This window comes from Sciurus vulgaris, assembly GCF_902686455.1.
Source record: "Sciurus vulgaris genome assembly, chromosome: 2".
Taxonomy (NCBI): Eukaryota; Metazoa; Chordata; class Mammalia; order Rodentia; family Sciuridae; genus Sciurus; species Sciurus vulgaris.
The window spans coordinates 177215319-177236012 of NC_136462.1; the positions used below are offsets into that span (position 1 = coordinate 177215319).

General features: G+C 51.0%; 1 protein-coding gene across 4 annotated transcripts in view; it reads left to right on the plus strand.

Annotated features, from left to right (window-relative positions):
• SDCBP2 (syndecan binding protein 2) overlaps positions 1-20694 on the plus strand; it is a 33786-nt gene that overhangs the window by 7939 nt on the left and 5153 nt on the right. Inside the window, exons 1-5 of one of the 4 annotated variants that reach the window (XM_079128337.1) lie at positions 6392-7635; positions 10093-10170; positions 16426-16498; positions 17647-17716; positions 18481-18581. In XM_079128337.1, coding sequence (XP_078984463.1) covers positions 10100-10170; positions 16426-16498; positions 17647-17716; positions 18481-18581 — 315 coding nt within the window. In that variant the 5' untranslated portion in view covers positions 6392-7635; positions 10093-10099. Of the gene's footprint in view, positions 1-6391; positions 7636-10092; positions 10171-11035; positions 11059-16425; positions 16499-17646; positions 17717-18480; positions 18582-20694 lie in introns of those variants that run through there. The other 3 variants (XM_079128338.1, XM_079128340.1, XM_079128339.1) reach the window with 3 other exon arrangements.

The following is a 20694-nucleotide window of genomic DNA, read 5'->3' on the forward strand; positions in this document are numbered from 1 at the left end:
GGGAGAACGCCACCAGGGCCACAGCAGAAATCAAACTAGAACACGGAACCTAGGGCTCTTACTTCTCTATGCAGTGCTCCCAGCTTGCCATGTAGGCCCAAAAGGGGGCTCTGGGAGGGGCCTGCACACCCAGGGCACTCTGGCTCCCTTCTCAAACCTTAGTCGTGAAGCCTGCAATCGATGGAGTCTTCTGATACTGGAGATGGGAAATTTGATTTGGTGATGGTAGAAATGAAATGGAGTCAAATGAGCATAAATATGCAGGTGAGTCTTTAAGTGGGGCTTCAGCTGAAAGGAGAGAGCACTGATCAACAGGCAACCAGGATGCTTCCGAAGGGACATGCAAGCTTCTACTGATCTGCTGGGTGGACTATGGTGGTCTGGTAGTTTCCACTGGCCTGGGGCACAGCTGCAAAATATTTCTCCTTGCATTAGACTTGGACCACCTGGCGGTCACGCACAACTTGTAATTCCTGTAGTCAACACCATCATCCTGTGCAAACATCCTGGCCTCGTGGCTCAAGTTGAGCCTTTCTATAGGGCTGAAGGACCTCGGGTGCTTGGGCTGCCATAGCTGCTGAAATAGCACTAGGGCAGGGTAGAAGAAAACACTAGTTCCAACCGGAAATCAGCACGTCTACACACAGGGCTGAGTAAAATCTGACTTAAAAGTTAAGGTGGCAAAGGGACAGATACTATATGAAGACAGAGATCCTATTCCAGCCACGAGTCAGACATCAGCAAGACCAGGTGAAGAGTCGGTGTTCATAGGAAAAGTGGTCCTCCAGTCCCTGAGAAGTAACCATGATCATCATAACCCACATGTCAGAGGTGTTATCCACAACAAAGCTAGAGGGAAACTAATAATGTGTTGCCTCACTGGGAAACCTCCAAAATTAGTGATTTTTGACTAAAAATAAGTGAAATTAATTTAGATTTTTCTCCAGACAACTATTTCATTGCTTGCAAACATTCTGCTCCTGTGGTTTTTTATCAGTCTCGTGACAGGACAGTTGAAAAGAGTATAGGGTAGGAAAGCAAATCCCATGCTACAGAGGATAATAGTTGATTGCACCCGAGGATTTATTTCATTGTCCCAGCCTCTGTCCCAGCATGGTGGTCCCTGGCTGTCTTCCTGAGATACCCTCAAGTCATCTGGTACAAAGTACTGGTGGCTTCTTCTCCGTCTCCTCCTTTTTCTTCTCTCTTTTTCTCTCCTTCTCCTCTCCCTCTTCTCTTCTCCTTGTTCTCCTTTGTTCTTTTTTTTTTTTTCTTTTGGTGTTGAGGATTGAACCCAGGAGGGCTACATTCACAGGCCTTTTTTATTTTTTAATTTCAACAGGTTCTCACTTAAGTTACTGAGGCTGGCTTCAAACTTGTGACCCTCCCATCTGAGTTGCTGGGATTACAGGCACGTGCCACCACACCCAGCATTTGGCTTCTTTTTATTAACACAAATCTCTTCAGCAGCCACACCATCAGCTCAGTCTCACACAGAGTCTCAGGGCATGGACTAAATGCAAACATGTTCTTTGCTAGAATGCAACAAGACTGACCTTTATTCTAATTGCTAGAAGAGGCCTCATTTCTATCTGAAAACTCATGAATCTGGCCTTGACCGTCTACACTCAGTGTTCTGTTTTTCTGAGCTCCCACCAGAACTGTCCATTAAGTTCTGCTTACAGTGTTCTAGGCTTTCTCTAGCCTGTTTCTCCCAACTTCTGCAAACTAATTCCAAAGGTTTCTGAACCACACCCCAAGTTATAGTCACAGCAATGAGCCCACTTCTTGGTACCAGTTTTCTGTATTAGCTTTCTGTCATTGTGACAAAATCCCTGAGACTAATCAACTTATAAGGAGAAAAGATACATTTTGGTCCACAGTTTTAGAGGTTTCAGTCCCTGGTTGCTTGGTCCCACCCGTTTGGGCCTATGGGGAGGCAGAACCTCATAGTGAGGAGGCTTAGTGGAGCACAGCTGCTCACCTCAGTGGCCAGGAAGAAAAGGAGGAAAGGAAGGAAGGGAGGGAGGGAGGGGAAAAAAGAGAGGGGGGGAGGGGCAGGGGGCATTCCCAATGTCCCCTTCAAGGGCACACTGAAATGACCCTCCACTGTGCTCTGCCTCCTAGAGATCCTGCAGCCTCCCAAGAGCTGGCAACCAGCCTTTAATACATGAGCTTGTAGGTAGGCATTCGAGATGTAAACTGTGACAAATATATTCATATTTTATATACTCTCTGGGGGCTCTTCCTGCCCTGGCAGGTGGTCTAATAGGAACTCTTTCCCACTCTGGAGTTACTTGAGCTACCAGGTAGGTGATCTGGAAGTCACCTTTCTGAACCCTCAATTATTATATGTTAATATATATGTTAATTACCTTGCAAATAAATATATACAATTTAATGTAGTTAAGAGAATAGAATTTGGAGCCAGATGCCTGGGTGCATGTTCCACATTCACCGTTTACTTAACCATTCTACTTTAAACTGTCCATGTGTCCATTTCCTCTGTAAAATGGCAATAACAGGGTATCTGTCATAACCCCTCTACAACACTTACCATGGGCCCAGGCGTACAAATTCTCTGAAATGTTGGTGGCTCATTTTACTGTTAATCTCCTGCGCAGGAACCTGGTTTCCCCACCGCCCCACCCCAGGCTCAGGGCCCCAGCCTCCTGCCACTGCCGGCCCATTGTTCGGGCCTTCCTGAGTGGTGTGGCTCCTGAGGCCTCTGGGAAAGTGCCCCAGCCCGCCCACCAAACCCGAGCCTGCTTGACTGCCTGCATCCGCCTGGCCTCAGGGCAGCGTGCGCTGGACTGCAGTCCCAAGACTGAGTCCTGATCACCTGCTTTCCTCTCTGAAAAACAGAACGGAGGGGCCCAGCTGACAGCCTTCTGGGGTTAAGTGAGATGACCAACACGGGCACGCTCGCAATCTTATGGCACGTCTGTCCTGGTACTAAGTCTCCATCAGGGCTGGCTTTAAAATTGCGCTTCCAGCCAGGGGGCAGAGGACAGCTCAGCCCTAGTGTCTAGTAGATTTCTCAGATAATGCTGTCGCTCCCTATGGGAGCCCCAAGTTTCCCCCAACACAAGGCAACAAGTGGGTGAAAGGGCTGGGCAACCTTCCCGGGCAGTTGGAAGAGACCAGGATTTGGAGTCCTTGAATCCTGGCTCTGCTGTGGAATTCTGTGTGATCTCTAGCAAGGCCCTTGCCGGCCTGGGGCCTGTTTCCCTCCTGTGAAGTCAGTAGGAGGGCAGACGTAGCTTCTCGCCCTTGCTGTGCCAGGACAGGCTGGGGTTACTCTGGGAAGTTGTGACTGCTCTCTGGGCTGTCTGTCTAATCTGTAAATCAGTACGCTCACCTAGATGAAGGAGATGGCTCCTGATCACCGGAAATTTCCACAGTGGCCCTCTCCCCACTTCTCTCTTCAGAGAAGGGACTGTGGCTGCAGGCTGGGTGGACTGCTGAGGCTTTGTGAAGAGGAGCTGCAGCTTGGCTTCTGCTACGTCTGCTACCCACCCCAGCCCCAGGGAAGCAGAGGACCTGGGTGTCCACTGGTCACTTTTGACATGCCGTAGGTGACACAGGCAGCAAGCAGTGTTGAGCAAACCCCACCCCTGTCAACAAGAGGGCTGCCGAAGGTGTGAGGAGCTGGGGCTCAGCTCAGAGCAAGTCAGCAGCTTTAGCACCTCACCCGTGCTTGCCTTCCCTTCGGGAGGCAGCGGGGGGTGGGGGGGGGGGCTTTCCATGGAGGGCACTATAATTCGCTTTTCATTCCCCTATCTTGTGAACTCCATCAGAACCCCCAATCTTTTGTTTGCATGGGGGCAGTCATTGAGGTCTTGGAGGTCCCTGCCTTTGTCAATTCCCCCAAAACTCTTCCAAATTAAGTCACCCCAAAGAAACCCTGGGAACCTCTGCTAGAGCACACGATCTTACAGTAAGTCCCCTCCAACTTGACTGCCTTTCCGACCCCTCTGCCAAATTCCTCTTCTCAAACGTGCCCACTAAAGTCAGCACAGGGCTCAGGAGGGCAAAGGGCTTTCCTCTGAAAAATAGCACCTTGCAGAGGCTGCTGGGAGTGAAAAGACGCAGCGCCGGGCTGTTTCTCCTGTACTGTAGACATCTTTGCTGACATCCTGCAGACTGGGAAATACTGCCTGATTGTTCCCACGTGGAAACGGCGGCTCCCAGCTGAGATTGTGCTCCTTAGTCTCTCTGGGCTGATGTAACAACATACCTTAGACTGGGCAACTTACAAACCACAGAAATGCACTGCTCGCAGTAATGGAGGTTGGAAATGCACAGTCAAGGAGCTCCTTGCTGCACAGGTGGCGGGGCCTTCTTGTGCATTCTCGCGGGACAGAAGGCAAAGTCCCTGGGCCTCATAAACAAGGGCCCCACCCTCAAACACCTCCCCAAAGCTCCCTCTCTTCAGGCTATCAGGAATTCTGAGGGGACACCGACATTCAGACCTCAGCAGCCTTGAAGGACCCTCAGGTACCACAGCCCAGGCCGAGAAAAGCCAGCTCTTCTCTTCTGTAGCACCCACACCCTGCACAGGTAGTCAGCCCTCCACCTGGCAGATGTCCAGGAACAAGGCCTGGGGTCATCTTCAATGTCACCTTCTGTGCGTGTGGTGAAGTGGCACACCCCTGCTCGTTTGTGATTGGATGGGGTCACCTGGTCAATGGTGTAAAGTGACATTTGTCACTTCAGGCTGAAGTATTTTATTGCCAGATGGAGCCCTCTTTCCATCTGCCATGCTACCAACAGCCTCCGAGATGATGGTTATTCCATCATCCTGGGGCCTGGATAAGATGTGGGGACTCTTGCCAGTCCTTGGTGGACATGTGTGTGTGGGAACTCCAGTGTTAGGAGCTACTGAGCTCAGGATCTTAGTGGCTGCAGGAAGACCTAGCCACCCCGACTAGCATGGACCTCCAGACCACAGGGCAAGATGGAGCTGGGAAATGGTAGGAAGCACATTTTGTCAAACGTCCACAACGGTCACCTGCGGTGTCGGGGCCAGCAGGGGCTTGGGTGTTACTGTGGGACTTTGGATAGCTCACCTGGGGGAATCCTGAGATAATCCACCCAAACTGTTCCCTGAACAAATGCGGCCACTGAGGCCCAGAGAGCAGGCCCCGCAGCAGGCTCTAGCAGAGGCCTGTGCCAGAGCTGTCCGGACTGCACCAGGAATCTGCCCATCTTGATTCCCCTTTGACAGGCAGGAGCACTGAGGCCTGCAGAGGAGTTGAACAGGGAGTCGAGAGCAGACTCCTGTCCAGGGCTCTTCCACGCTCCCTTCCAAGCAGATGGTCTCCGGCTGCTGCCTGGGAAGGACCAGTAGGCACAGAATCAGGCAGGATCAGCTGGCCAGGCCCCCATCATACCTTGGCAAGGGTGGCTGAGACTGTGTTGACTACCCAATATCATGCTTCCCACTTTCTTAATGAACCCCAATATCTGGCAACAGGCCTTGTCCACACCAGAAGACTGGTGTTTGCTGTCATAAGGAAGAATTTAAGATGTACTGAATGCCAGCTGTGTCCTAGGCATTTTATTACATGACTAATTAATGCAATCATTAGGACAGCCTGTAGATCAAGTAGATATGGAAACCATAGCTCAGAGAGGTTTAGTAACTGTGAGTGTCACAGCTCTGGACTCACATCTGATGCCCTGGCCCGATCCTTCTTTAAATAAGGCCAAGACACTGAAGTTTTAACTGTAATCATCTTTGCTGGGAAGAGCATTCATCCATTCAATAACTATTGTGAATGTACCATGCTAGGCACAGTGCCAGGCCCTTGGGATAAGAAGCTCACAGACAAGCCCCTGCCACCATAGAGAACCTCACGGCCAACTCCTGGTGACAGCAAATGCCTGCAGCATTATGAGGAGAGGATTCGAACAGCTCCCGGGGTCTGCAGGAAGGGTTATGGGGCTGAGATTTCAGGTCTGTCATGCCACTGTCAGGGAGTCTCAGAGTATGTGCATGTTGGCCACCCGTGTTTTAGACTTACCAAGAGTGCTGATGCAAACAGACAACAAAGCAGAAATAGATCCTGGTCAGAGCCCAGATTCCCGTTTTTATTTTGAAAAGAATAGGCATTGTATATATAATAATCAGGCCCTGCCCGCAAGGAACGTAGGGTCTAACTGGTAGCCTTAGGTCAATGTGAACAATACAGGATGAGAATTCTCCAAGAATGGAACAGGACTGTCTGCCCTGGAGGAGGAGGTGGGAGAGACCCCTGGATGGGGACATCACTTCCCTGGTGGCACTCCTGGCTGAAGGCTCTCCACAGGTAGTCATTGTCCCTCCCTGGAGTTAAACTCTAGATCTGCTGCCCAAGGCTGGTGTGATGCTGCCCAGGTGTGCCATAGGGACTGTGACGTGGGCCTGCGTGGCCTGGCAAGCAGCCTCGATACTCACCCCACCCCGAGTGGGTGCCCTACGTCACTCCTCATGGGAATTCCCAACACCCAGGTCCCCATCCTTCCCTAGGCACCAGGTGTGACAAGCACCCTTATCTAACCAAACCCACCAGAATCTAAACTAAATTCTGCCTCCTGTTCTGTTTAACTTGACTTTCATATGATTATTTGCTGAGATAATACATTTACATTTTTTTAAATTTAAAAGGCACCAAAAAAGGTATGATAGAAAAGCCCTTCCCACCCCAACACACAGCTCCTTAGCGCCCCTTCCAGGAGACAACCAGTTGAAATTCCTTTTTAAAACAGTTAAATTTAGTTTGGGGTGCTCCCTTACAACATGTAAGCAGAGCAAAAAGTAACATACAAAATCACAAAACCACATTACCACCTTGGAGGACACACAAAAGTACAAACTGAAAATGTCACTGGGGCTGGAGATGCAGCCCAGTGGCCGAGCACATGCCCAGCCTGTGTGAGACCCTGGGTTCCATCCCCAGCCTGTGGGGGTGTGCTGCTCACCCCTACCCTACATCCACTCAGCATTTGAGTGCATGTCCTTCCAGACTGTCACATACACTTTTCAAAACACAAAAAGCAAAACCACAATACTAATTTTTCCTTATCCCACTGTGTCAGGAACATTTCCTAATAGTTTCTTCCTTAAATGACTTTTAATAATTTGATGATTTAGTCAATCAGACCACAGTGATTGCCATTTGGGATTTCTAGTCTTTTCCTATTAGAAAAAATTTGAGGATGGGCCCTGAGACCTCACGGTAACAATTTCTAGAAGAAATGCTGGATCACAAGGGATGGGCACTTTTTAAGACCCAGGGGACCCATAAACTGCCCTCCAGTCTTCTGCCATTGCCACCACCAGTAGCAAACACTTCCTCAGGAAAAGGGCAGAAAGCCTTGGCCCACGCCCAACTCAACAGCTCTGTGTGTTGACACAAGTCAGCTGTGTGTGCCCTAACCCCACCTCCAAATCCAGATTGAGGCTACCTGCCTTGTTTACCCAAACACCACTGACCTGGGCCCCGCCCAGTCCAAGGTGAGTCAGGTGAACAAGGGGCGGGCACTACCCTTCCTAGAGCAGGAACCCAGCTGGGACAAGGGCCACTACCTTCCAGGGAGTGAGACAGACTGAGCCGTGGCTGGGGGACACACGGCAGCACCTGCCTACAGGTAAGAGCGGGCTGAACGGATTGGGAGAGGGATGAGTGAAACCTGCTCTCAGACCATCGCTTCCTCTGTCCCTTCCTTCTGGGACCTCCCAGGCAGTTTTCTTCCACACTGCTTCACGCTGCAAGTGACGTATGAATTGGGGTCTCCTCTTGTGACTCCAGCAGGCCAGGTTCGAGGGCTGAGCTGCTGCTGCTTCTTCCCTTAACACTGTGAAGGGCTCCCGGAAAGGTGAGCCACGGCACTGGCTCTGCAGCTCTCCAGGAGGGCTCCAGAAGCCGAACCCACACCTGTGGTCCTCAGAGGGAGCCCCTGGCCCAGCCGAAGTCAGAGGCTGTGTCCACAAAGCACAGAGCGCCCGGGTCTCTGTTGCTTTTTCCTGAAGCTCTTTCTACAAACCACCTCCTGCTACAGCAAGGAAAACCGGCCGGGAAAGCCAGAGCCTTCACCACTCTAAAAACGGAGTCCTCATCGGGAGGCTGGAAACAGCCTGGCTGGGACAAGAGAATGAGAGAATGAGAACGAGTCTCAGGACGGGGCTTAGAATGGGCCCACTGAGTGTTGGCTGTGCTGGCTCTATGACATACTGTGCCCAGGCCAGGAACACCTCCACTGCTTCCCCTCTAACAGCTGACTTCAGTCCCGGTGGTCAGATGTCTCTGAACACAGCAGGCACCCCACCTCAGGGCCCACGCAACAGCTGTGCCCTCATCCTGGAATGCTCGTCCCCACCCACCCCTTTAGGCCTTTCCTCACACAACCCCCATCCCGAAGCGAGGCTTTTCTGGACCCCCTGACATTCTCCACTCTCCATCTTTCATTTTCTCCCTAGTGCTTCCCACCACCTAAGACAGCCTACAAAGTCATGGAGCTTTCTTATCCAGCTCCTCGCAACAAAGCGACTGCCCGGAGAACCAAATTCTTCCATTCACTGCTGTACTGCTGGCATCTAGAATAGTCTCTGCACTTAGTAGGCACTCAGTAATTTCCTGTGTTCAATGAATGAACTACTGTTATTCAATGCCTTTATTATGTGTTAGTTACCAAGTTAAATGTTTTCCAAATACCTCTTTTAAAAAAATCTAATCCCCAGACAACTCTGTGGTGCAAGGACTATTACCAATATTACAAAAGAAATGACATCCTACAGGGTCTTAGCCATGCTCTGCTCTCACAAGCCAGAGGCAGGCAGGAAGTCTGAGCCCAGCCGGCCTCACTCCAAGTCCTTGCTCCTACCCTGACTCCCCTTGGCATTCTCCTTTGGGAAGATCTGTGTTTCTTGAAGTCCACAGCTTTTCCCCAGCAGGCCAGTACAGCCCTGAGAACACGGGGTGGGGGCAGAGGACTGTGGCCTAGCAACAGCCTCTTCCTTTCCGACTCACCAGATCCCTGGGCTAATTTGGCCTTCCAGAAGCTATTCCTCCACCACACTACCCCACGCTTCCCTCCTGCACACTGTCTTCTAAAGGATGAGTTGTCCACAGGAACATGTAGGAGTCCCTGAGCTTTAGCTCTCTGGAACAAAGTGTTCTCACTCTAAGCTCAAATACGGGGGTTGAAGACCCCTTTTTCAGCCCTGCTGATCTCCCAGGACCTGACTGCTGTGGGTGTTATTGCTTATAACATCAAGAAGTACAGAAGCTCAGGGATGGGAATCTGGAAAGTACTCAGGGAGAGGAAACTTCCTTGGGGACGCAAGAGTTAGATGGGTTCTGTTCCTTCCAGGGGAACCAATTATTTGCAGGAAACCATTAACAAAGAACTGAGCCAATTCTTCCACTGATTGTGGAAGCCACTACCTTTTAGTTTACCTATCAGGGTTGTTTGCTTCTCCTTCTCTAGGCTGTGGGAATGGGTAGACTGTACATTTGGTTTTCAGGCTTTTCAACTCCTTTAAGAAGCAGTAATTGGATGCCTGTTATATGACAGGCACTGTGCTCAGCACTGGGGATTCTTAAATGAGTGACATTCCCTGACCAGTGAGGATGATAAGCAAATACAGTACAGTGGAATCACAACCCAGGAAATGCAAAAGGTCTTGCTCATAATTGGTGCTTTAATACACCCATTAATACATCTTTACACTTGCGGAATGAACAACACAAAGGTGATATGAGATTCTGTGGTATAGAGAAGAGGTTTGCTGATCTCTTGGGCGGGGGCGGGCTTGAGAAAAGGTCTAGAATTAGAGTTCACCAGATGAGTGAGGAGGAGGGAGAAGTTGTGAATGTCATTCAAGACAGAGGGCACAGCAGCTATAATAGCATTGAGGCACAGCTATGAGGTTGTTTTAGGACCAGCACAGTTGGGGATGAATTAAAATGCAAGGCGAATGAGTGCAGATGTGAGCTGGAACATTATCAGGATTCAGGTAATGGAAATTTGAATGCCAGGCTGAAGATTGAGATTAACGCTGATACAAAGGGCTGGGTATGGTTTCAAAAGGAGGGAAACCATCAGACCACGAATGGATTTGGTGGGGCTGCACTGGAGGGATAGCACAGCTGGGGAAAACTGCAGGAAGACAACCGTCAGAAGGTAATAACTATCCCGAAGGCAGCTGGACTTTCAGGCCGGTACTGTCTATACACTACACTCCCACTGGCTGTAACTTTCTAGGGTCTTCCTTCAGGTGGCTTTCCTGGTTTCCCTAGTCTTTTTTCTTTAGTCTACAGACCCAACTGGCGGAGTCCCTTGTAAAAGGCAGTGAGTCCGCTTTCTCCGTGTTAAGTGATCTGCCCAGTACAGCCCTAGTCCCCTTCCCTGGGCAGCAGGAGCGCAATCCTCCCATCCCTGGTGGTGCCTGGGGTTAATCTGCGTGAGGTGGGGGGCAAAGGGCCAAAAGGCTGGCCCAAGCCAGACCCGGGTCGAAAGGGTGACGTTACACTGGGTAGGAAACGCTCTGGGTCTTCGAGGAACTTCTGAAACCGAGGGGAGGGAGGAGACTTCCTTTTCAGTACCAGCAACAAGCAGCGCGGAGCCCGCGTGAGGGCTCTGTCCCCTCCGCCCCACGCTGCGCTAGCACAGGGTGCCCAGGCAGGAAGGGGTGCTCAACCCCACCCACTGCCCAGCCACCCGCGGCGCTCGGAGGCCGGGTGAGGGGCACCCACGCGCTCCAAGGCTCTTCGACACACACGCGGCCCCCGGTCCAACAACGAGGGGACGCGGCGCCCGACCTTCCGTCGCTCGCTCGGCTGCTTTACCCGATCTCTCTCTGTGGGTGCCGCTAGCCACCGGCGCCTGTCCAATGCCTGAGCGGTGACTAGTAACCCACCTGGTCAGCCACCCACGCGGCGAGGGGCCACGCTCCGCTCCGCAGCCGCGGGGCACCCTGGGAGCCGCGCTCCGCCGCTCCGGCCACGGTGGGCGCAACGCATGCGCCCTAGACACCGTTGCGCGGCCCAACGGAGGCTCTGCGCAGGCGCCGTAGGCAGTCCTGGCGGGAGCGGCAGGGCGGAGCGGGCCGGCCTGGCTGTGGTCCAAGGTGTGGCCGGAGGGCCGGCTGAGGCCGGGCGTGGAGGACGCGCCCAGGGATCGTTGGGCCTCTCTGCGGTGCCTCAGCCCGTGGGGTTTGTGCCTGGTTGCGCCCATTACCCAGAGCGGGAAATTGAGGCGAGGGAAGGGACAAGTTCGTCCTGAGGCTTCATGCTCGGCGATGGTAGCATGAAGAAAGAAAAAGAAAAATCAACAGGCTGCCTGGCCTGTACGGAGGAGGAAGGGAAATGACAGTGATGCATTTCTCTCTGCGGAAGTTCAGATGGATTACGTCCATCATGCTTGTACCTTACAAGTTCAGATTTAATAGGAGGCAGTATTCAGCTGATCTTTGTAACTGTTTGTATTTGACATCTTGAGTCGAAGGCTTAGGATATACAAGCGTGGAGTCACTGTGACAGCTATAAATGCAGCAGGTGTGGGCGGGCTGTTGTGGTGACTCACCTGTGGTGAGCAGGGTTCACCGAGATTTTCCAAAATGGTGAAGAAAACAAAGTCTAACTTCCTTCAGTTTAGCTGGTATATGCATTTCTGGATCATACAGTGCTAAAACCTGGAATATTTTCTTTATATTTGTATACAGAACAGATTATAAACATTTTTTTTTCTTATATGAGGGTTTGGCAGGAAAGACGTTTCAAAGACAACGTGTGAACTGCCCTGTCCATTACAAGAGCTCCATATCCCTGTCCCCTGCCTTGTAAATGCTAGTTGAATACCTCGTCTTGTCATAACCAAAAATTGCCCACATAAATTTCCAATTTGTTCTTGGAAAAACCACTGATTTATTCAATCAAATAACAAGTTTTGCCAGCATACATGTCCTGGGCACTGTCTTCTAGGGGAGAGGGATAGTGTGTTGAAATGGACACAGCCGGTGCCCTTGTGGAGTCCAATGCAAGAAAATACCCAGGCATTAATGATATGATAAGTACTTGACAGTAGATTCAGTACAGGTCAGAGCTGAATATACAAGACCCAGTCATCAGATAGGAGGGGTCACGTGGCCTGGAAAAACTGATCGAAGAAGTAGCACTTGAATAGAGCCACAAAGGAACATCCACAGTGATGCACCAGGCAGAAGGACCAGCACGATTAAAACCAGCACGTCCAGGGTGCCAGGCACACAGCAGATACCACAGAGTTTTGAGCGAATTGCTGGATGATCAAGTGAGACTCAGAGCATCTTCGCTGGCAGGGAACCATTCCCCACTACCTGGTAAACTGCCACAAAGCAGGGAAATACCTGCTTCTGGACACCCTCTCTCCCAGCCTGTCACAAGGTCTAGGCTCAGAGAACGTGGCGGTGGTGAAAGGGTCTCAGTCTGGCAGCAATTTGCAGAAGAAGGATCTCTGACCCTCTGCTCTGCCCGAGGGCAGCTGCCAAAAATGTAACTGCTCCCCTGCTTCAGCGTTGGAAAAAGCGGGGTGCATATTAGGTTCATATCTGTCTTCCATGCATGATCACAAGACGGTGAGAGGCAGACCGAGCGCATTTGGATCTCTGGTCCTTGGTTCAACCTAGGAAAGTGGGTGTTCTTCGGATAACAGAGCTTTGCTTTTCAAGGAGGAAAGTGAAAGCCCAGGCACAAAGCATCGCCTCTGGCAATATTATTATTTCTTACAAGTATTTTTCTATTTGTTCTTTTTAGATAATACACGACAGTAGAGTGTATTTTGACATATCATACATACATGGAGTATAACTTCCCATTCTTGTGGTTGTACATGATACAGAGTTTCATGAGTTGTGGATTCATATATGAGCATAGGAAAGTTGTGTCTGGTTCATTCTACTGTCTTTCCCATTCCCATCCCCCCTCTAGTCCCTTCATTCCCCTTTGTCTAATCCAATTAACTTCTGTTCCCCTCTGCCCCCACTTATTTTGAGTCAGCATCCGCATATCAGAGAGAACATTTAGCCTTTGGTTTTGGGGACTGGCGTATTTCACTTAGACTGATAGTCTCCAGTTCCATCCATTTACCAGCAAATGTCATAATTTCATTCTTCTTTATGACTGTGTAGCATTCCATTGTGTATATTATGCCACATTTTCTTTAGCCATTCATCTTTTGTAGGGCACCTGGGTTGGTTCCATAGTTTAGCTATTGTGAATTGAGCTGCTATAAACATCGATGTGGCTGTGTCACTACAATATGCTGATTTTAAGTCCTTTGGGTAGACACTGAGGAGTGGGATAACTGGGTCAAATGGTGGTTCCATTCTAAGTTTTCTGAGGAATCTCCATACTGCTTTCCAAAGTGGTTGCACCAATTTGCAGTCCCACCAGCAATGTATGAGTGTACCTTTTTCCCCACATCCTCGCCAACATTTATTGTTAATTGTATTCTTGATAATTGCCATTCTGACTGGAGTGAGATGGAATTTGCATTCCTCTAATTGCTGGAGATGTTGAACATTTTTCCATATATTTGTTGACCATTTGCATTTCTTCTTCTGTGAAGTGTCTGTTCAGTTCATTTGCCCATTTGTTGATTGGCTATTTGAGGGTGAGGTGTTAAGTTTTTGAGTTCTTAATATATCCTGGAGATTAATGCTCTAGCTGAGGTGCTCCCTTTTTGTAGGCTCTCTCTTCATGTTCTTGATTGTTTCCTTTGCTGGGAAGAAGCTTTTTACTTTGATGCCATGCCATTTATTGATACTTGATTTTGCGTCTTGTGCTTTAGGAGCTTCGGTGAGGAAGTCGGCTCCTAGCTTTGGCAATACCATTGCATTAACCTCCGTGCTAGGGGCCAGGGTTTGGCAGTGAGTGAGAAGGCCAGTCGCTGCCTCTTGGGACTCCCAGTTTAATGAGGCAGTTGGATAAGTGTAGAGGCGACTGCAGGACCAGTGACTAACCAACAGGAGTCAGGACCTGGGCGATGGCAACAGGGAGCAGGAATCAAGGCAGGCTTCCTGAGAGAAGGTCCCTTGGTCTTGGACTTGAAAATCAGTAGAATCCAGCCAGGCAAGGTGGGGGGCTGCAGGGTAGTTCCAGATAGAGGGAATGACACAAGCAAAGCCCTGGAGACAAGAGACAGTGACATTCATTCAAGTGTCTGAAAGTAGCTCTCGAGACTGGAGCTGGAAGAAGGTGCTTGGGGGACGTGGGGCAGGAAAAGGAGCCAGAGGTGAGGCTGCTGTGCACACAGGTGTCTGCGGGGACTGGGTGCCGCTCAGTCAGCAGCTGGGGCATCAGAGACAATGCAGAGTGGTGGGGCCCGCAGTGCCCTGGGGTCTGTGCTTCTCAAATGTAGCCACTTGGATGCAGGCCAGGAGGGGCGAAGCTTCCTGGGTTTTGTTTGTTTGTTTTTAGGAGCCGCGAGAAATTCAGATTTTAAATGCTGTGTCTTTCTTGAGTTTTGCATCTGAACGTCACATACTCTGCAAGGTTCATACAGCCTATTTACAGCTGGCTCGTGGGACACCAGCTCCCATCTCTGGAGGAATCAGGAAGTCCCCGTAGTTCGTTTTAGGAAATGTGGGGTAGATTCTGAGGACAGTGGGCACCGCAGAGGGACATCAAGCGGAGACACAGCATCCTGGCCTCATGCTAGAAAACCTTGGTGTCTGTCATCTGCGAGCATCAGGAGGGGCCGTGAAGACACATTTGGAGGATGTTGTGGCCCTGGGGAGGGACAGAGATGAAGGACGTCTGCACAACAAGACACGTGGGGGCGGGGATTTGATAACAACTAGAAGGGATGGTGTGGGGGGTCAAGGATGACGTGGGGCAGGGCAACAGGTGCACTGTGAGAAGGGACAGTGATGCGTGAGGATGTCCTCGGTGCCTGCGGGTCACTCGGGGAGATGCTCAGAGGAGCTTGTCTGGGGGGTGGGCTGCACCCATTGCCCCTGGCACAGCCCACTCAGTCCCCTGTGCCACCAGGCGTTCCTTTATCACATGCACCTGTCACATGTCAGCAAAAGGGTCGTGCCTTGACCTGATCACCTGCCGTCTAGCTGGGAAAACAGATTGAGGACAGTTGAAAAGTTCAGGGTGGGAGGTTGGCCTGTCCTGAAGGGCAGGGCCCAGGGTGACAGGGACAGTGACCTTTCTGCCAGAGAGGACGTTAGGCAGGAATTGAGGGTAATCAGGGGTGGGGCAGGTCATCCAGCTGGAGTGGAGGTCGGAGGCGTGCCAGAGCCAGGGGTTAGTGGGTAAAGGGGAAGAAGTGAGAAAGACAAAGGCTCCTTCCCCGATTCTGTCCAGGAAGGAGCAAAGCCTTTCCGGAGAGGCTGCGATTCCTTCCAGTTTCTCTGGGCACCTGGCTTAGGGGCTCTACTGAGTCTCCCCTGGGACAATCAGAAGATGTTAGTGAGTGTTCTCAGTGGCCACCACCCCAGTCTCTGTGGAGCAAGCTCTGTCCAGTGATTAAATTCTGCCCCTGTGTGTGTGTGTGTGTGTGTGTGTGTGTGTGTGTGTGTGTGGTGCTGGGGATGGAACCCAGGGCCTCACAAAGGCTAAGCAAGTGCTCTACTACTAAGCTACTCCCCCAGACCCTGTGTGTATGGTTTTATGAAATTTCTAGGATCTTACTTCATTTTAGCTAAGATCAGAAGTTGTCGGGGAGTCTGGAAATCAGTGGTATATAGTGGAGCTCAAACATCCAGAGGTGTGTGGAGGGACTTGGCGTGCCTGCACCTTTCCCATTGGTGGCTTGAGATGATTCTGCGCCTACCCCTCACCCAGGCCTGGGGGGCACCAGGTCCTCTATACCTGCCTGCAGGGTTGAATTTAGATCTCAAGTGATCTGACCTTTGCCGCACGGCAGGGGGAATGTGGTTCATGATTCTGCCTTTCCCCCATAGCATGTCCTGGGTGGTCCCTGGGCCTGGGGTCTAAGCCCAGAGTTAGTCGAACATGGTTGAATGGAATATTTTGAGTGGCGACCATGAGCATGGGAGCCACACAGACTGGCTCAAAACCCAGCTCCCCCATTTCTTTCTTCTCCTCCTCCTGGGCATTGAACTCAGGGGTGCTTTACATCCCCTGACCTTTTACCTCTCTACATCCCCAGACCTTTTTAATTTTTTATTTTGAAACAGGTCTTGCCAAGTTGCTGAGAGTCTTGCTAAATTGCTGAGGCTGGCCTCAAATTTACCATTTTCCTCAGCCTGGTTACAGGCATGGACCACCGTGCCCAGCCAGACCCCCATTTCTAAAACAGGGATAATTACTCCCGCTGATGATTTTCTCTTATCTGAGGGTGCTGAGTGGCAGAAGCTCGATGTCCAAGCCTCCCCACAGGAGGGGGAGCTGCATCCTCACCCCCGTCACCCTCTGCTCTCTGCAGGGTGTTCCAGGGAGCAGCCATGGCCACCCTGTACCCATCTCTGGAGGACCTGAAGGTGGACCAAGTCATCCAGGTAAGCCACCAGGCCCATTAGCCTGGGTTCCTTGGTTGAGGCCTTGCAGGTGGCCCCAGGGTAACTAAGGGAGGCTCGTCCTGGAAGGTGCTGGGTACTGTGGACCTTGGGCACTCCTGGGAGTCCCTGTGGCATGCAGGTCCCACCACAGGGCCTGGGCAGGGAAGGCATCCAGAGGCCATGGCCTCACAGCAGGAGTGGAAAAGACCAAGGAGCCGCCGACATGCCTTTCATACCAGCTGTCTGAGTACTTCCTCTGCCCACTCCAGGTGGACCCTGTGGCGCCAGGGCCTGCTCCACAGGAAACCCAGGGGGCGTGGCTTTGGTCTTTCCATCTTCTTCCTCCCTCCATCCCACGCCCTGTGGTCCCAGAGGACTTTGAGAATGTGGGCCTTTCCCACTGAGAGCTTGTTCAAAGGTTGGCTTCGGTGTCCTGGCTGCCACAGGCAAAAAATGAATGGGAACCTTTGCTGGGTCATCGGCCTCAGGGGAACCTCCTCTCAGAAAGATGTGTATCTCCAGAGGCCACATTTTTTTAAAAATCTATTTTTATTTTAGTCATAGGTAGTAATTGTACCTATTTATGGGGCACAGTGTAACATTTCGATACATGTATATACACTGTGTAACGGTTTGATAAGGGTGATGGCATATTTATCACTTCAGACATTTATCTTTCCATTGTGTTGGGAACATTTAAAATCCTCTCTAGTAGCTATTTTTAAATATTCAATTAATTGTTGTCAAGCGTGGTTACCTTACTATGCTGTAGAACATTCGAATTTATTCCTCCTGTCCAGCTGCACCCCTGCACCCTCTAACAACCCTCTCTCCATCCCTCCCCCTATCCCACACCCCTCTCGGGCCCTAGTTACTACTGTTCTATTCTCTACTTCTTTGAAATTGACTTTTTGGCTTCCATACATCCGTGAGAAAGTGTGGTATTGGTCTTTCAGGGCCCCACTTAATTCACTCGACATAATGTAGAAGCCACATACAGGCCAAGGAGCCTGGAAAGCTCATGGGCAACCCCCGCCCCAGGCCCATGTATGACCTAGTACCCAGACTCCCCTGCTCAGGGAGCCCCAGGCTCTGAGGGTCCCTGGGGTCCTGACCACAGCAGACTGGTACTCCTTGCTCCTTCCCAGGCCCAGGCCAGAGCCTTGCCCAGGATGGCCACCCTGCCTGCCCAGGAGACGGCTGTCTCCCCACCCTCAGGTGAGTGAGTCCGACACAGATGGTCACACCTGACACCCCTGCTAGCACTGCTGGTCCTGGTGGGTCCCCATCACCAGTAGGGACCCAGGGCAGGTCCTGCTTGCCTGGTTCTAGAGGTTGTCCTGCCCTTGAGGACACAGCCTCACCGTTTCTAGCCATTTCTGAACCAAGGGCTTGCCTCTCACCTTCTCCTGTGTGGGGCTTTCTGCACATTTTGCCCTCTCCAGAACCCTTGGAGGGGACCCTGGAAAACTGGTTTAGCGAGGGCCACCATGGAAGGCCGCATGGGGCTACCAGATGGTTATGGTGCCCCCTAGAGGCGAGTGCGCAGTTTCGAGTCAGTTCTCGGTTTGAACTCAGGCTGGATCTTCCCCGGCTCTCTGTGCAGGTTCCCTGGGGGCTGCGCTGGGCTCAGAGTCCTGCCCTCCATGGCGTGTCGACCCGCAGGGCCCCACTGGCTTTGCGTTGGGTGTTTAGCTGGTGCCAAAGTCAGTTGAGTCGAATTGCACAGTGGTCCTGAGGGGCCCTGGGCCCCCCAGGTTGCTCGGGGCCAAAGCAGACAGACTCCCTTCCCACGCGCGCCTCTCCAGCCCTCCAGGGAGGCAGTGCGCGTCACCAGCCAGCGCTGCTGGGGCTCACAGCACTCTCAGCACTTTGGGAATGAACAGTATCCCTGGACTCCATTTTTTACTAAAAATGAATGGCCAGGCAGAGGTGGCCAAGCACACACTCTCGGGTAACCTTCCTTCTTCCTCCCCCATCAGTTTTGTACCCAAACCTGGCAGAACTGGAGAGCTACATGGGTCTTTCCCTCTCCAGCCGAGAAGTCCAGCAGAGCCTGCCTGGGAGTCCAGAGGGTGACTGTGTAAGTATTTGTCCCCTGCCCGACGGCGGCACAGAACGTCCCGAGCCTCCTTCCGGCTTGGTCTCGCCCTTTTCTCTGTTTGAATCTCCTTTCTCCACTGTGGTCTTATTTAGGTTTCTGTTTCTCAATGGCCGTTTTCATTCTGAGCCTTCGTGAAAAGCATTTTGGGGTTTCCTGGTTTCATATCTTCCCTGCCCTTTGACCCATGGCTTCAGGTGGTTGTCCTGACCGAGCTGGATGCGAAGGAAAGACACTAGAGCCAATGGGAGCCTGGGGGCATCTAATGCCAGGGCTGCCTGGGACGTGGCAGCAACGGGCAGGAGCTCGGCACCCCACTGTGGTCCCCAAGTTAAACAGTGCTTGATTTCTGCTTTGCGAGGTTTCAGAAAGCAAAACCAAGCCATCGCACAGAAATACTCCTGAAAATGCATCCAGCGAGTGGGATCAATCCCACTCTGAGCCCTTTGCATCGGCCCTGGCGTCCCTGTGGCCCCGTGGTCAGTGTCTCCATTGTCCAGCTTCTTCCTGAGCCAACGAAATTGCCTGCAGAGAACAACTTCACTTCTAGCCAAGGGTGCAGGGCTTCATGATGTTGGCAGGAGTGACATTAGCCACATGCAAATCCACAGGTGAATGAGGATCTGGCAGGAGAAAGCCAATAAGGACTATGGGGCCCTGGGCAAAACTGGTGACACCCTGGGGTCCTTCTCCTCAGCGACCCCCTTCATGGTCATGCTGTGAAATACAACCAGGAGTAAAGAAGGTCGTGTTGGGTACAGCTCTACTCAATCATTCTTTGTTACAATAATGAGGACGTAAATGCATTCAACCTCGGTTCTAATAATATAAGACGATAAAATGCATTTTTGTAATATAAGGGTTTTTTCATTGTGTTTTACTTTTCATTTTATCTCCTTTTTATTTTTTTTGTGGTGCTTGATATTGAACCCAGGGCTCCCACATGGTGGGAAAGTGCCCCACCACTGTGCTACATCCCAGCCCCAAATGTTTTATTTTAAAATGATAGGTTTAAGCCAGGCAAGGCGGCACAAGCCTGTGATCACAGCAGGTTGGGAGGCTGAGGCAGGAGGATGGAAAGTTAGAAGCCAAGCTCCACAACTCAGTGAGGTCCTAAGCAAATTTGCGAAACCCTGCCTCAAGATAAAAAATAAATAAAAATAAAAGGTCTGGGGATGTGGTTCAGTGGTTAAGCACCCCTGGGTTCAATACCCAGTAAAAATAAATACGAGGTTCACAGGAGGTTGCAAATAGAGTACAGAGAAGTGTATTTCACCTGGTTCCTCAGTGGTTACATTTGTTTATTTTTTTAAACTCATTTGCAGGGCAGGGGATCAAAGCCAGGTCCTCACACTAGGCAAGCGCTCCACCACTGAGCAGTCTCCCCCTCACTGGTTCCATTTTACAGAACCGTGGCCCTGTCTCAGAACCAGGAGCTCCAGCCTGGTGCAGTGAGTGCTGGGGATCTGTGTCATTTTGTCACGTTTGAATACATGTAACCACAGCACAGTGGAGAGACCCATTGCCTCATCCCCACAAAGCCTCACCCTTCCGCTGCTCTGGAATCCCGCTCGCTCCCGCCTCCACACCCTCCCGGACCCGGCAACCACTAGTCTGTTTTCCATCTGTATAATTTTGTCACTTTGGAATATTACCTACTATAATGTGACTTTCTGAGGTTGGCTTTTCCCCCGTCCACTCCACATAATGCCTTTGAGGCCCATGCAAGTCCTCATGTGTGTCAATATTTCATTCAGTTATTTTTAATTTTAAAAATCTATTTATTTATTTATTTCTGGTACCAGGGATTGCACCCAGGGGCACTTTACCGCCTAGCCACACCCCCAGCCCTTTTTATGTTTTATTTTGAGACAGGGTCTTGCTAAGTTGTGTAGGACCTCGCTAAGTTGCTGCATCTGGCCTCAAGGTTGGGATCTTCCTGCCTCAGCCTCCTGAGTCTGTGGGATTAGAGATGTGCACTGCCATGCCCCACAGTTTATTCCTTTTTATTGCTGAAGAATATTCTGCAATGCAACATGCCAGTGTTTGTTTAACCTGTCGAAGTATATTTTAGTTGTTTCCAGTTTTTGATTAT